This window comes from Podarcis bocagei (assembly GCF_964188305.1).
Source record: "Podarcis bocagei genome assembly, chromosome: 6".
NCBI lineage: Eukaryota > Metazoa > Chordata > Lepidosauria > Squamata > Lacertidae > Podarcis > Podarcis bocagei.
Window position 1 is genome coordinate 66,478,662 of NC_138130.1, and position 14,194 is coordinate 66,492,855.

The following is a 14,194-nucleotide window of genomic DNA, read 5'->3' on the forward strand; positions in this document are numbered from 1 at the left end:
GTAAATTTTAGTTTCAGGCACCGATCTCTATAATTTGCTATCTTCCTTTATCTGCTCTAAGCTGAAAATCAAACCAGTTTCCCTACTCCTTTACAGGATAAAATTTCAGCTTCAAAAAGAAAATCAGATTAGCAACAAGGGAAGTAGTTTATAGTGGCTTGACTGGTATATTGAACTCCTTCCGAACCCAGCCGTAATTTCTATTCCTCCTCCTCTGCCTCTAAAAACTTGCCTTTGATGATCAAGAGATATTAAATATGAATAAGAGATAGGAGAAGCTTCTCAGTAAAAAGCTACTGATTCTTGTCTCAGAAAGGCAGGCCTGTTCTTAAGAAGTACTCCTTGATTTGCCACTTAGCTCTCAGTTTCCGTTTGTGATCGATCTTAAAAGGACTAAGTATCTATCTTAGACTTGTCAGTGGAGTACAGTATTTTGCATTTAATGCAACCCACAGTGCTCTAGATACAGTAGAGTTAACCTTCAAAAACACCAAGTGCCTACACTCTTATCAAGTGCATAGTGGCGAAATGAAAAGAGGAAAAATTTTAAAGGCTGAGAGAGCCTTACTAGTTTTGTGGCATGGCCACATACATACTTACACTGTGTGTGTGTGTGTGTGTGTGTGTGTGTGTGTGTGTGTGGTATTGTTGTTTTTTAAGTACCATAGGTCAGTCCCAAATATGATGCTCACTTAGGATAGCTATTATGTCCTGCTTTGCTTTACTTTGAAGTCATCCTCTGGTTGAAGGGCTGATCAGTCCAAGTCCAGTTTCAAATGAAAGGACTATAAGGAGGAAGAGCAGAGGCTGCCCATCAGCAGTTAGCTCCTGGATGGCAGATTGAATAGGCACACAGGTCAACTGGGCCAGCCTTGCCCTTGACAGTGAGAGATGTATTGCACTTCTATTTCTACTACAGTCATTGGGTCAGATTCACCTTACAAACCCTGTCAGCAGAAGGCTTCACAATAGGACTCTGCTCCCCTCCCCTGTGCCTCCCTAAATTGGTTTGCGGTGGGTGGGTTGGGAGAACAGTAGCGAAAGGAGAGGGGAGCTGATATGATTGTGCTGATGAAACATTTGTAACAGTGTGACGTCAAATTCCACCCACTATTACTAAGTTTGCATATTATATAAACACATGCAAATTTATGCAAATCTGTGCCCTCTTTTTGGCAATATGTAAGCTTACCCAGCACGCTATTTATTTATTGGAAAACATGTAAGGGACCCTCACCAGCAGGCAATTATTCTCAAGCAATGTTTTAACATCCTACAACTACTGAAAGCATGTTTGAAAAGGGATGGATTTGTTATAATTCTGCTCTGGCAGCATACAATCAGATAAATGCCAGATTTAGTTTTCTATTCTAGATGCAAATCTTCAGATTAAAAGGAAAATGTCTGGTCAAGATTTGCATTTTAACTAGCTGGCTGTTAAGTCTTTTTTAACACTAGGTACATTGTCTCAGTATCTTCAATATCCCCCACAAGCATCCCTTGAAAGCGCAGGGGATATTACAGACTCAGATTAAGTTACCTATAATTATTGTTGTATCAGCATGACATATTGAGAGAACGCCATTAAAATAGTCAAGTTTAGAAAATAGTATGTTAAAGGATCCAGGAGTACAACAGACATCAGGTACAATGTAAGGTGGGGGGAGAGAGAGAAGGTCAGTGGATATTGTTAAAAATAAGAGTCTAGTGGAATAGTTATGGAGTATTTCAGACTGAATATTCCCTTTCCCCTTAGCCTCCTACCTGTTTATTCTGCCCATCTTTCGCATTTTAGGACTGGCCAGTGTAGCACATTGACCTTTTCTTAAGGTCACTACAGTGGTACCTTGGGTTACAGACGCTTCAGGTTACAGACGCTTCAGGTTACAGACTCCGCTAACCCAGAACTAGTACCTCAGGTTAAGAACTTTGCTTCAAGATGAGAACAGAAATCGTGTGGCGGCGGCATGGCAGCAGCAGGAGGCCCCATTAGCTAAAGTGGTGATTCAGGTTAAGAACAGTTTCAGGTTAAGAACGGACCTCCAGAATGAATTAAATTCTTAACTCAAGGTACCACTGTAATGCCACTGCCCAATCTTCCTCCCCAGATATTCAGGTTTGCAGACATAGTGAAGGGAGTCCTATAGCTTCCTTAATATTTCCAAAAACTGGAATGTTCCGAGTGAACTCTACAGATCTCTAGTTCAAGTATTTTTGCTTCTTCAAGCCATTGGGCCAATTCACATTGCCTGGGAAAGTTTTGCCTATAGTCACAACTCGTGGTTAAAAACAATAGGCAAAACGTTCCTAGGTCTCAATGCTTCTCGTAAAACAAAATTTAAAATAAGTAATAAAAATAGATATCCTACAAACAAGAGCTGTGTGTAATCCACAGAGACTTAAATCCAACACAGAGAACCTCCAGCCTATGAACAGCAGTGGGCCTGAGGTACTTCCATCATTTCCTGGCATGTAATCTTAACAAAGTTCAGATTGCCACAAACTCTAGAATGCAATGCTGAAGGCTAAATCAAGAGATAGTGTTACAGAGATGGTGGCAGACAATGGTGAGGAAGTTGTGAACACAGGACCTCAAATACTACATGACCTACCTGGGTCAACAGGAGGTCAGGACTATCACAAATATGGAGCTAAGCCACATATTCGGACTGGTTTTATGACCAAATCATCTGCCTGAGGCTAGGACCACCAATGTTCAGTCCCTGCAGAGAGCCATTCCACTGCAGATCATAATCAACAACCCTCAGGTCAAGTGCTTTAAGGAGCTGCAAAGTCTAGTAAAAACATATGCACAGACCTATGTAATTCAGTTAACATAGTTTAGTTTTAATGTTATTTGGTTTACACAGAGCAACTCAAAATTAAGTTAAGCACATGAGACCCAAACTCATCACTTGGTAAGAAGAAAAGGGATTTGAAAAGCAAGGGGGGAGGGGGGAGAAACCAACATCAGAAACAAAGATGAACTGTCAAAATACTGTTTTGCACATCTGGCAAGAAATGGAACTTGCTAAAATATCAAGGAAAACTGTGTTTACTTTAAAATAAATAAAAAAGCAGGGGGAGAGAATGCCACACATGCAGCCACCACATTTCAGATCACTCAAAGCACATCCAAAAGAGTATAAACAGATTTCCACAGTCTAACAAAAATGGGATAAACCTGTCTTTCACAAACAAGGCTACATTTTAAAGTCTGAGCAGCTATTATACTGTTTATGCTACATTTCTCTCAAGAGACACAGCAGCTAAAAAGCCTCGTATGAGTGACAAGCAATTTGGATACTGTACTTTACAAAGAAAAGCTTCCATTTCAGTCCAGGAGGAGAAAAACATTCTTAGCCCAAGTATGTCACACAAATTTTAAAATGTCACATTTTTATCAGCCACCAGAGGAATCCATACATTTGGTGCATGTATATAAACCAATCTGCAGACTTGTTTCACACAAACTAACTTCAGGTCACATCTGAAAACCATGTGCAATACCGCACAGCAAGCCCACATGCTCCCCCCCCCCCAATCCCACACTGCCTGTTCTATATTTTGCTTTAGATGTTAGTCAGATCAGGGCTTGAGTTAACTAAGATTGCCCTGAAACCATGGTTTGCAGTCTACCAAAACTACTTTTTAAATTTTACTTTACAAAACATAGGAATTGCAGAGTTCTGTTTTTAAAATCAGATTTGGGTATTTCGTATGGATGTGGTATACACTTAGCTCCCCTCAATGAACTGAAGACATAGAGAGGCTTTTGCCTTTGCTGAAGCCATCTCTTATTTTCCCGCAGGATTCTGGGTCCCAAATATGCTAAGAATAAATTGTACTAAGGAAGGAAAACTATTATCTGAGCCACTGCAGGTATATTAGGTCAAAGTCGCCTCTCAAATGCACCCTTGATAAGCCAGAGGCCCTGCTCCATGCTCTTCTGCCAACAGGAACATAGCAGGGGCCTATAAAAGACAGGGCCTTCTCTGCTGTGGTGCCTAACGCCTGAGAAACAGCTGATCAGCTTCCAGCAGGCAGCAGAAACTGCCCTGTTTCACAATGTTTTTCTGGATGCTGCTTTAAAGCAAGATCCTATCTGATACTGTGATGCTTTTTGTTACTTTAATATTAATTTATTGATGCGTATGGGTTGTTGTGTATTTCTATTGACCAATGTAAGCTATCTTGATTATTATAGGAAGGCAGGGTACAAATGCTGGAAATAGATAATGCCACTAAGCAAATGGGAACAGGTCACTCATTATAATAAAAGAGGAAGGAGGAATAGATCACAAGCAGAAGGACTAGATCACAGATATTGTTGGCAATTTGCCGCCCAAGTCATAATCTAGAAAAGGTCAGAATTTTTAAAAAGGTCAAGCTCTCTTGGAACAGCAATATATATGATAAAGACTGCACTGCATCAAATGTATGAGAAAAGGCGTTTTGTTTTTCAAAGGTCTTATTTTTCACGCAACGCTTTCGAATTTGGACACATATAAAAGGCACTGATCTCTCAGTCTTGCTCTGCTTGCCTGCACTGTTGCTGCTGCCTCCCTTCTGATCCCCTTCCTCCTGTACTGCAGCAGCCACACAACCATCCCCGCCTTGTAAACCATTTGGAGACAATTATAGCTTTGCAGTATATAAATTGCTTAAATAATAATAATTTTAAAAAAAACAAATCAACAAACAAACATTAGTTTAAGGTTGGAGAACAGACCACAAATGCATCTGCAAGACTATAATCCATTAGATAAATTTTGGACTCTAGACCTAATGGTATGAAAAGTGGAGGTGGGGTTCTTTAGATGGTAATGGACATTATTCCAGACAATCTTACAGGGACCCTTCTTTAATTCTTGCTTTGAAATGTGGCAAGCCAGTCCTGCTGCATCTAGGGGAACCCCCTGTCCAGAGGGGCCCAGGACTTCTGCCCCAATTCTACCCCTGACGGCAGCAACAGTGATGGCCCAGTGCTAAACATGACAGCTGTAGGCATGACTCTCCTCTCCTTTTTAGCCACAAAGGGCTAATAGCTCCATGTATGCAGCTGATGCTGCAGTGGACCAGCACTGCTCACCTAGCTCTCTGGTGAGCAGCAGCAAGTACGTGGAGAGCACAGGGTGAATGTGTTGTTTGCCACTCAAGTGCTTGCCCATAGGCAATACCTGCTTGGCCCAATGGAGCAAAAAATTGCAGAGCAGCTTGGCGGTCATCAGGCAGCCAATAAGCTGCTTTTAAAACACAACAAAACTTAATTCTATGACCCAGAAGGATATCCCAAGAGAATGAGTTTTAGTGTTTGCGATGGAAGTCTGGGCTGCTAATTTAAGCATTCCTGCCTGACGATAGCGAGTTGTGCAATGCATACGTGTAGTTAGTTCTTCATCCTTTGAAAGATATTACTGTATTAGATAGAAGCCCATGGCCAAGGAACATTCTCCTAGTCCCGTCCCACAGCTGAAGTGCACACTTGCTCTCAAAAAGTTTGCCAGTGTGGTGTTAGCGCCAGAAACTTTAGCTCCAAGCTTGGATGTTTCAATAAGCATCTAGTTACTAAAATAATCACTGCATGCCCATAAATTAAGTGAGCTACAGATCTTTCCTCCTGATCCACTAATTTATTCCTTTTGCACTGAACCTTTTGCACTGAGCTGCAAGCTGTCCATTCACTATGTGACACTCTTAGACACAAAGCCAGGATTTCCCTGCTGACTTGGTCCCTTCTTTATCAGTTAGTTAACTTTTCGTTACCAAGCAAGAGGAAGAAGGAAGATACCTATCTTGAAAAGCATGCCTCAACCAATGAACGGCACAGCAGAAACTAGTTCAGATTTTCTGGTGCCAGATTAAGTTTTCCCCCAGGCCTTTTAAGGTTGCTGCAGCCTTTTAAATCTGTTTTAGATTTTCGGTTTCATTCTTTGCTCTTTTAGCTTTTGTTTTAAAGTCTTGATTTTTACCTCCTCCCATACTTTTATAGTACTCATTGCATGACTAATTTAAGCACAAAGCTTAAGTTTTTATTTATTATATTTTAATTCTGTAAATGCCAAGAATGTTTATTATAGAGTGGCTTGTAAATGCCGTAAAAAAAAAACCTCCTGGTTGGCAGTGGGGCTTCAGTGCTCTGCATACCTCTTTGCACCACATCATTAAAAGAAACCAAAATAAAATTATGTAAACTAATGAAATTTGCAGAATAAGGGAAATTGTACAAAAAATGTGCTTTTTTTGCACTGTTAATAGAAAACACGGGGGATTTATTTATTTATTTATTTATTTATTTATTTATTTATTTATTTTTGCCTTTCTTGTAATGCAGGGCTTTGACAATGAGCCTGTCTGCCATGACCCTGGGATCATGACATCCTTCTCCAGGGTGGATGAGACCAGGAACTTAGGGTGGAAGATGGTCAGCCTCAAATTTACACTTGGGGAAAAAGAAGCCCATTGTGTCAGTACCTCTCCAGCTGCTGGATGCTGCACCGCCTTCCTCTGAGAACTTCAGCTCAGAAGCCTTAGAAGAACCACAGCCTTGCCTGCTCTGCCAGAGTCAGTGAATAATAAAGCAAGCAGAGTTTAAATGAACTGCTCCCACAAAAGACAGAGCTAGCAACTCTGATAAATTGCAGCTCTGAGACCTAGTCTGGGGATGAATACAGCCTCCAGCCTGGGCCACACACAGAACTGTCCAAAGTACCACCGAAGCCTTGCCTTTGTATTGCTGAGACCATCACTCAAGAAGGAATAATAGCATGAATTGTTTCAATCGAACACTTCAAGCCCAGATTCAGTGCTTTAATTGGATACCTGGTGCAGCATACTGTACACTATCTAGCCTCATGGCAAAACTGCTTCTCGACCGGTTCAGTAAACACATACTCAAAGCAAGTTGACAGAAAAAGAACACAGCAACTCTTACAAACACCTTGTGGCAGATCCCCGCATGTAAAAATGGAGACAGAAAAACTCTGGTTCAGAAGTAGCAACTTGTCCCGGGCATTCAACAAGAATTGAAGCCATTGATCACATGAACTTTCAAGTCAGCCCTTAGTGCAGAGTATGACACAGTATTGTAGCTGCCGCCGACAAATAATTACATTCTGAAAAATCTTCATGAAGGTGACTGTTGACAGCTCTGAAGCATGTGGATTTGGAAATGCTGTTTCTGTTTCTTCCACCCTTTACAGCCCAGACTTAGAGGCTACTTTGGTCTGTTCTTGAATATCACAGGGCCAGATCACAGGGCTTTCGGGAACTAATGCAAGTTTCTGCTTGTGCTTTCTACAGGCAATGAACACAAGGTGTTCCAAGGAAAAGGGCAGTTTGCCTTTTTAAAGCATGTTTCCCACACTCAAGTTAAGTTATGTGCAGGAGTGCCCAATCAGGACTGTTGGCTGCTGTCTAGACACAACTTTCCATCAGATAAAAGCTCTAACCAAAAACAGCTGTTAGTTTACTGTATTAAAAGAACAGGAATCTGATAATGATCCAAGTCAATTACTTGATTTCCTTCATTCTAATCATGATGCCGAGGGGGCTGGATATCCAAGGCCACCGTGACAACCAGCATTGTGCTCCATCTTCCATGTCCCCACCTCCCACATCTACTTAAGAGTAGAGAGTTGTGATTAAATGGTCTGTAAATCGTTCTAAACAAAACAAACGTAATATCATTTTCCAAATTTTTCTCTTGTCGCCTAGGTGTGAAAAAATATCCTGACTGTGTAGTCTGCATCTGATGAACTCTAAGAATTCCAAATATACCTTCAATCTCTTGCACAACTCCTTGCACCAATTCCCTGCGGCTGCTATTTCCTCAGGACTCCACCTTCACATACATTTCAAGCTGCTTCCTGGTACATTGCCAGAAGGAGTTTGGACAAGAGTTTGTGATGGTGTGGGTGATATTCAATTACGCTTTACTAAAAGCAGACTTGCTGAAATTAATTGACCTAACCTAGCCATGTTCATTCATTTCAGTGGGACCACTCTGAGGAACTTTTAGTTGAATAACACCCTGTGGAAGGAATTCAGCATTGCCAGAGTGCTTGCTGGATGGAATGATTTCCCCTCTTCTCCCTCCACACATTGTTTTGGGTGTTCTCCTGATGCCTCCAAGTCAATTGGGGGGGAGAGATGGAGCTGGGGGACAGGAAAGTGGGGAAGCCCCAATGCATTAGTGGAAGTCCTTATGTAGACTCCTCCAAGTGAAACACATTAGTTAAATCCAGCCCTGTGTACGCTGTCCTAAAATATTTCTAGCACAGGGCTCTTAGCAACCTTAGCCTGGAATTATTGTGTATTGTGCTGAACATTCCTAAATGGTACTGTGCTCTTTGATCTCATCATTAGCCACTTTCATCCACTTTCCCATCCAAAGATGGCAATGGCAGATGTATATACATCTATCAAAACCCTTTAGAAATTTTCCATCTCGGAGTCTCTAAAGGCAAGCCACTGAGTCACCAACAATTTGCATCACAAGTTTTTAAAGTCAGGCTGTACAAGATTCCTACCTTGTGTAGACCATAAAATGCTTACAGGCACAGAAGCCACATCCTTGATCTTTATCCAGCTGTTATTTCGTTGCCTGCTCCATGAAGAAATTACACAATAATAATCTCCTCTGTCTGCTTCAGAGGTCCACTGGATTCGTAAGCGGAAGGTGTCCACAGTTGGTTTAGAGAAAATAATTTCCCCATTCTGGGCCCGTTGTTTGCTTCTGTCCCCAACTACCAGCGTCCAGTCTGCATCCATGGTGGCAAGAAGTTCATCTTTCACTACTTCATCACTGCGCATAGGTAATCGGTAGTACCATGAGACAGTGAAACGCACATTTGTTTCAGTGTTCTGCGCCTCTGTGATCCTACATTCCAATTCTGTGGGATCTTCTGCATACTTAGGTGTTTTAGTCGCATTCAGAAACACATGGTAAGTTGGCTCTGCAGAGCATTTTGAAAAGCAGGGAGACAGACAAGGAAACAAAAGTATGAAATAAAGACCAATTCATAATACAGGCTACATTTTCACATTTATCATTTCAGAACGGCAACATTCTTTTGGCATCTTGCAAGTCATGGCATAGGATGGGGCATTTACTACTTAGCTGGTGACAGTGGACCATGTAATTCCCAGAAATGGAGTATCTTCATGGCATGCAGCCCCAAGTCAAACAAAAGGCAGATTCTAAAGCCAACATTTAGTAAGTCACACTATACTGTAGGAATTTCATAATACAACATTCTGGTTACAGAACACTGCATTGCAATTGCAAAGTCTGCCTCTCAGGGAAATGTTTCATTTTAATGAACATGCTCCCCATTTTGGAAGGGTATGCCAAGAGCGTGTCAGGTTTCTGTACACTGCTTTACCATTCATTTTATTGCCCACTTCAGCGACCTTGGCAGAGGAAAGCTGGCACTAGAGCAAGCCAATATTGGAGAGCATCCCACATTTACTTGTTCCTGGTGTTGAATGCCAGTGCTAGAAACTGAATATACCCTTCAAGTTAACTTTACTGGTTTTTTTAAATACAACTTCTGACAGTTTCATACTCACAAGCCTGAAAGAACTCTGAAGGGCCTACTCTCTGCTCTTAGCAACCATATTTAGGATCCCAGAAAAGAAGGAATACAATGCACTACCAATATTTATAAAGGTCGTGGAGGGAAAGGTAGTTAATGAGCCACAAAAAGGGTTGGGTTGGCCAATCACACCTCACCTTAATAAGTCAAGATCTGAATGAGCCTTATGGATGCACACACAGTGCCCTTGCTCCCCACTTTGCTACAGTTTACTGTTTTGTCCAAACAAGGAAACTATGGTTAACAGTTTCTGAACAAGCCAGGATATGAAAACTTAGTTTGAAGTTGGATTGATACCTTTACTTGTTCCACAACAATTAATTCCCTGGTTTGGCTGATACAGGAAGAAATAGTTAATCAACGTCTCCCTGGTTTGTTAGCGGGAAGGGAGGAGCAAAAGAGCTGCTCATGTGCGGCCAAAAGGCTTGTTCTTGGCTCAGCATAATGGTCTATGATAATCTGAACCAGCCCACATAATTCACTGGAGCAGCTTGCTTCCAAACAGAAGCACCAACAACATTTTTATGTCCTCATTAGGAAATAGAAGAAAGTTGAAGGTAAATGGGATGTCAGCTAATCATATCCAGCATTTGGAAGACCTATAGGGAATAGGATGGCTGGGGCAAGTTTTGGCTTTGACAGGAGTGCTCCAGCTAGTCTCTTCACACTGACTCTCAGACAGAGGATTTAGCAGGAAGGAATAAAAGGCTTGCTGGATAAGCCTCATTCCTGCACTCTTGTCAGCTGTCAAAGAACAGCCTTGCTGACAGTTCAACGACTTAATACCCTGCCAAGCTCTCAAACTTCAATCAAGTAGGAGGGGGCTGCTGTTGAATTTTGGATGCAGTTTATGTACTACAGATGAGAATTCCTCTCCTGCTTTTCCCACCCGCAGGCAATGTAAGATCATTTGAAAAACATTTTGCTCCTCCCCCTTAACTGGGATCAAAATAATTACTAATTTGGGATGCAAAGGCAAAGAAATTCCCACTGACCAACAGAAAAGAGGCACCCTATTCAAGGCAGCTTTTAAAGCTATGGATGCTTTCCAGATAATATTGGTAACAGAATACACTGAGTGTACAGAATCAGTGGCACCTCTCTGTTTAGTTGCATTCGATGGGATGTCTGATGGATGAGAAGAATGAGAGACAAGCTCACTCTCATAATTAGGCCTACAGCAAGCAGGATGGAAATCATTAGGCCATCTTGAGATTTCCTTTCCTTTAAAAACTTGCACAGCTTATTCTCATTCCTCTAAGGCTATAATTCTAAACTACAGTGGTACCTCAAGTTACATACGCTTCAGGTTACAGACTCAGCCAACCCAGAAATAGTGCTTCAGGTTAAGAACTTTGCTTCAGGATAAGAACAGAAATCGTGCTCCAGCGGCGCAGCGGCAGCAGGAGGCTAAAGTGGTGCTTCAGGTTAAGAACAGTTTCAGGTTAAGAACGGACCTCCAGAACGAATTAAGTACTTAACCCAAGGTACCACTGTAACCTATTAGCCTATTGAACTCAATGGCTGTATTTTCACATAGCGCTAAATACTAACTGAAGTTTCATAAACCATGCTAGGTAGTGCACAAGGGCTGTTTCACTATTCTAGTCCTTGAGAGCAGAGAAACAAATAATAAAAAGGCAGCTGGCTTAGTTTCAGCCAAATCCAAGGCTGTGGTTTGCATTGCCTAAACAAACCAACATCACTAGCCAGGCTTACACTATTATCTCTTATCAGCTTATACTCCCGGGCTTGCTATTAAACGGTAACGCAGCCAAAGAGATTTACTTGCAGATAAACATGTTTAAAATTGGATTGTACAAATACTGCAGAAGTGGATTTTCAGCTGTCTTAGCTCTCTGAAGTACAAGAGATGCTGTGGCTGTCAGGACTGGGTTACTATCAACCAGATCTCCGATTGTGCTATGATAACATTCAGAAATGTATATGCACAATGCTTGAATTTCAGCAGAGTATAAGTAGAAATGCTTGCTCCCACTGCTTGAAAGGCTGTCAAGAATCATCTGGCTCCTAATTGCAAAGTCAAAAGCCAGAAACTTGATTTTTTTAATTATCCTCTAAGAGATGCTGACACGTCAAGGCAAACTCTACAGAACAACATGGTTCTTTAGAAATTTGTGCTAGGGTTTCAGTTTTCCATATCTCTCCTGCCTGGATGCTCATTTCCTAGAACATCTGCATAAAAAGCAGATCTCAGTAGCTTAAGAGTTCAGCCAGGAAAACAGAGTTACTGAAAACACAGTTCTCCATAAAGTCAAAGCAGAATATTGGGGTAAGGAAAAGTGAAAAACAATGTTTTTGTCTAGACAAACTTCTGGTTCACCTCCTAATCTTTCCATATGATATAATGTCCATTAAATAGCAGAAAGTGATCTATATTATTCTTAGGATTTCCCCAAGGAAATCTGGCAGATCTGACAATGGGTCTGAAAGAACCATTATAGTAGTGACTGTGGGATTAGTCCAGTCGTCCAAGCCACACTCAAGAACAACAAATCAAAGCACAAGAAGGTGTCTAGATGAGTCGCTGGACCACCTGAGACCAGATTCTACTATGCAGCTTTGCCAGACTACAGTCTTCCTGATAGAAACTACAGGTGTGGCCTTCAGAACAAGTGTGCATTTGACTATATTTTTTATTTATCAGTTGTTTCCCTTCCTGTCTCTTGTCTTTGGAGCGAACACATTTTATTTTGTTTTGTTTTTAAAGAAGAACTTAAACAGTGTGGATCATTCCCAGCTAAAAAAAACTGAACAATTTTGAATTTTCTCTTTGGGTGACTAATGGGAAAAATTACATTGCTACAGAGGATGGCAGCCCATGTATTTTCAGACAGGCTGCTAAAGAAGACCGAAACTTAACAACAACCAGCACTGCATAAGTCTGTTTTATGTCACGGCAGGTCCTGTGGGGATCTCCAGCTTATATATCCCACCAACACCACCTTTGGGCTTGTTGAAAGCTTTTGAATGTCCCCTCTCTCTTCCAAGACAGGGATCACTTTAAATATTAAGACTATTCCATCTTTGTGTTCTTTTAAGTCAAGTCAAAGAGCCACATTTGATCAGAACAAAAGTTTCATTTTAAAATGTTTTCTCAGGACTGACACATTAGACACAAAAAGGCAGCCATGACTAGTCATGAAAAAAGCTCAGGATGGCTGGTATAGTTAAGAGGCCATGTTGGACACACCACCAATGAGCATGAACTGGAAAGCCTTAAAGGGTTTAGCATTTTTAAGAACTACATAATTTTCTTCCAACACGGAGTCCAGGGCAGGAGGGATCACTCCTATTGAATGCCACTTTCTGTTCACTTCCATATTGTGGTATAAACCCAGGATAGAAAACTTGTGGACCTCCAGAGGTTGTTGGGACTACAACTGCCATTATCACTTTGCCACTGGGTCATACTGGCAGGGACTGACGCAAGTTCAAAGCACACCACCTCTAGAGGGCCACAGGTTCCCTATCATTACACAAGAAAAATTATCCATCAACTTTATAGCATCACCACCCAGCTACTCACCTAATGCCAACACCTCCACAGTGACAGGCACAGATGTCCTCTCTGCTACCTTGTGCCAGCTACCATTGTGCTGTGGCACCCAGAGAGTTGCTTGGCAGTAGTAGTAACCGGAATCTTCAGTGCTCACATCACGTACCAATAGGTGGTAGGAACTCCGATCCACATGGCTGAGGCTGATGAGGGTAGAATCACTAACAACAGAATCACGGTCTGCACTTAGCAAAACCTGAGCTTCTGCCATGGTGCTATCAGGTGATTCACTGAAGTACCACCTGACCTCTGCTTGGAAAATACCACTTCTGTCTGTTGTGAAGTTGCAGGTAAGGTCAAGGGAGTCCCCCTCTGTCACAGATACATTGCTTCTGGTGATAAACACACCTAAAGCTTTTGGCAGGAGGGAAGCAAGACAAAAAAGTGTTATTTTCAACTCTTTAATACAGCAGGTAGCCTAACTGCTGGCTTCTACTGCCTGCTTTTTTAATTAGTGGCCTACATATTTACAGGCAAAGCTCACATATATTATTGTTGAACTATAGAAAAACAGGCAGTGAACTTTTCCCCCCAAGTTTCACTACTTATTTAATTCTATGTTTTGAAGCAAATCATTGTGCAATTTCAGTTTTCTTAGAATAAAAAACCAGCTAGCTTTGCCTTGTGCATGGATATTGCAAGGACACAACAAATTTTTCTAATCAAATTCACTGTCAATCCAGCTTCACACAATTTACGTCTAGCTATGACATCGTTCCAACAGAAGGTGTTCCAAATGGCTCTACATTTTGCTACGTACAATTAATCCTCCCAGGGGAAAAAAAACACCTCACATGCCTACCTACTCCAACATAACAAGCATTATAACTTCAAGCACAGGGAAGATCAAGGGGGTCTCTCACCATCACAGAGATGTTGTTTCTCATAATGAATACACCTAAAGCCAAGACACACTCCCAAAGGAATACAAATCAGATTTTACAAGCTAACTACTATGAAGAACTGAACCACATCTGAATGATTGTTGTGGCATTTTCAAATTCTCTGTGTGGTG

General features: G+C 41.4%; 1 protein-coding gene across 2 annotated transcripts in view; it reads right to left on the bottom strand.

Moving 5' to 3' along the window:
• Nucleotides 1-14,194, bottom strand: part of PTGFRN (prostaglandin F2 receptor inhibitor) — a 77,170-nt gene that overhangs the window by 34,607 nt on the left and 28,369 nt on the right. For both annotated transcript variants that reach the window (XM_081199626.1, XM_081199625.1), the window contains exons 4-5: nucleotides 13,150-13,533; nucleotides 8,532-8,957 (exon numbers count right to left, since the gene is read on the bottom strand). In XM_081199626.1, the coding sequence (XP_081055752.1) occupies nucleotides 8,532-8,957; nucleotides 13,150-13,533 (810 nt within the window). The remainder of the gene's footprint in view (nucleotides 1-8,531; nucleotides 8,958-13,149; nucleotides 13,534-14,194) is intronic.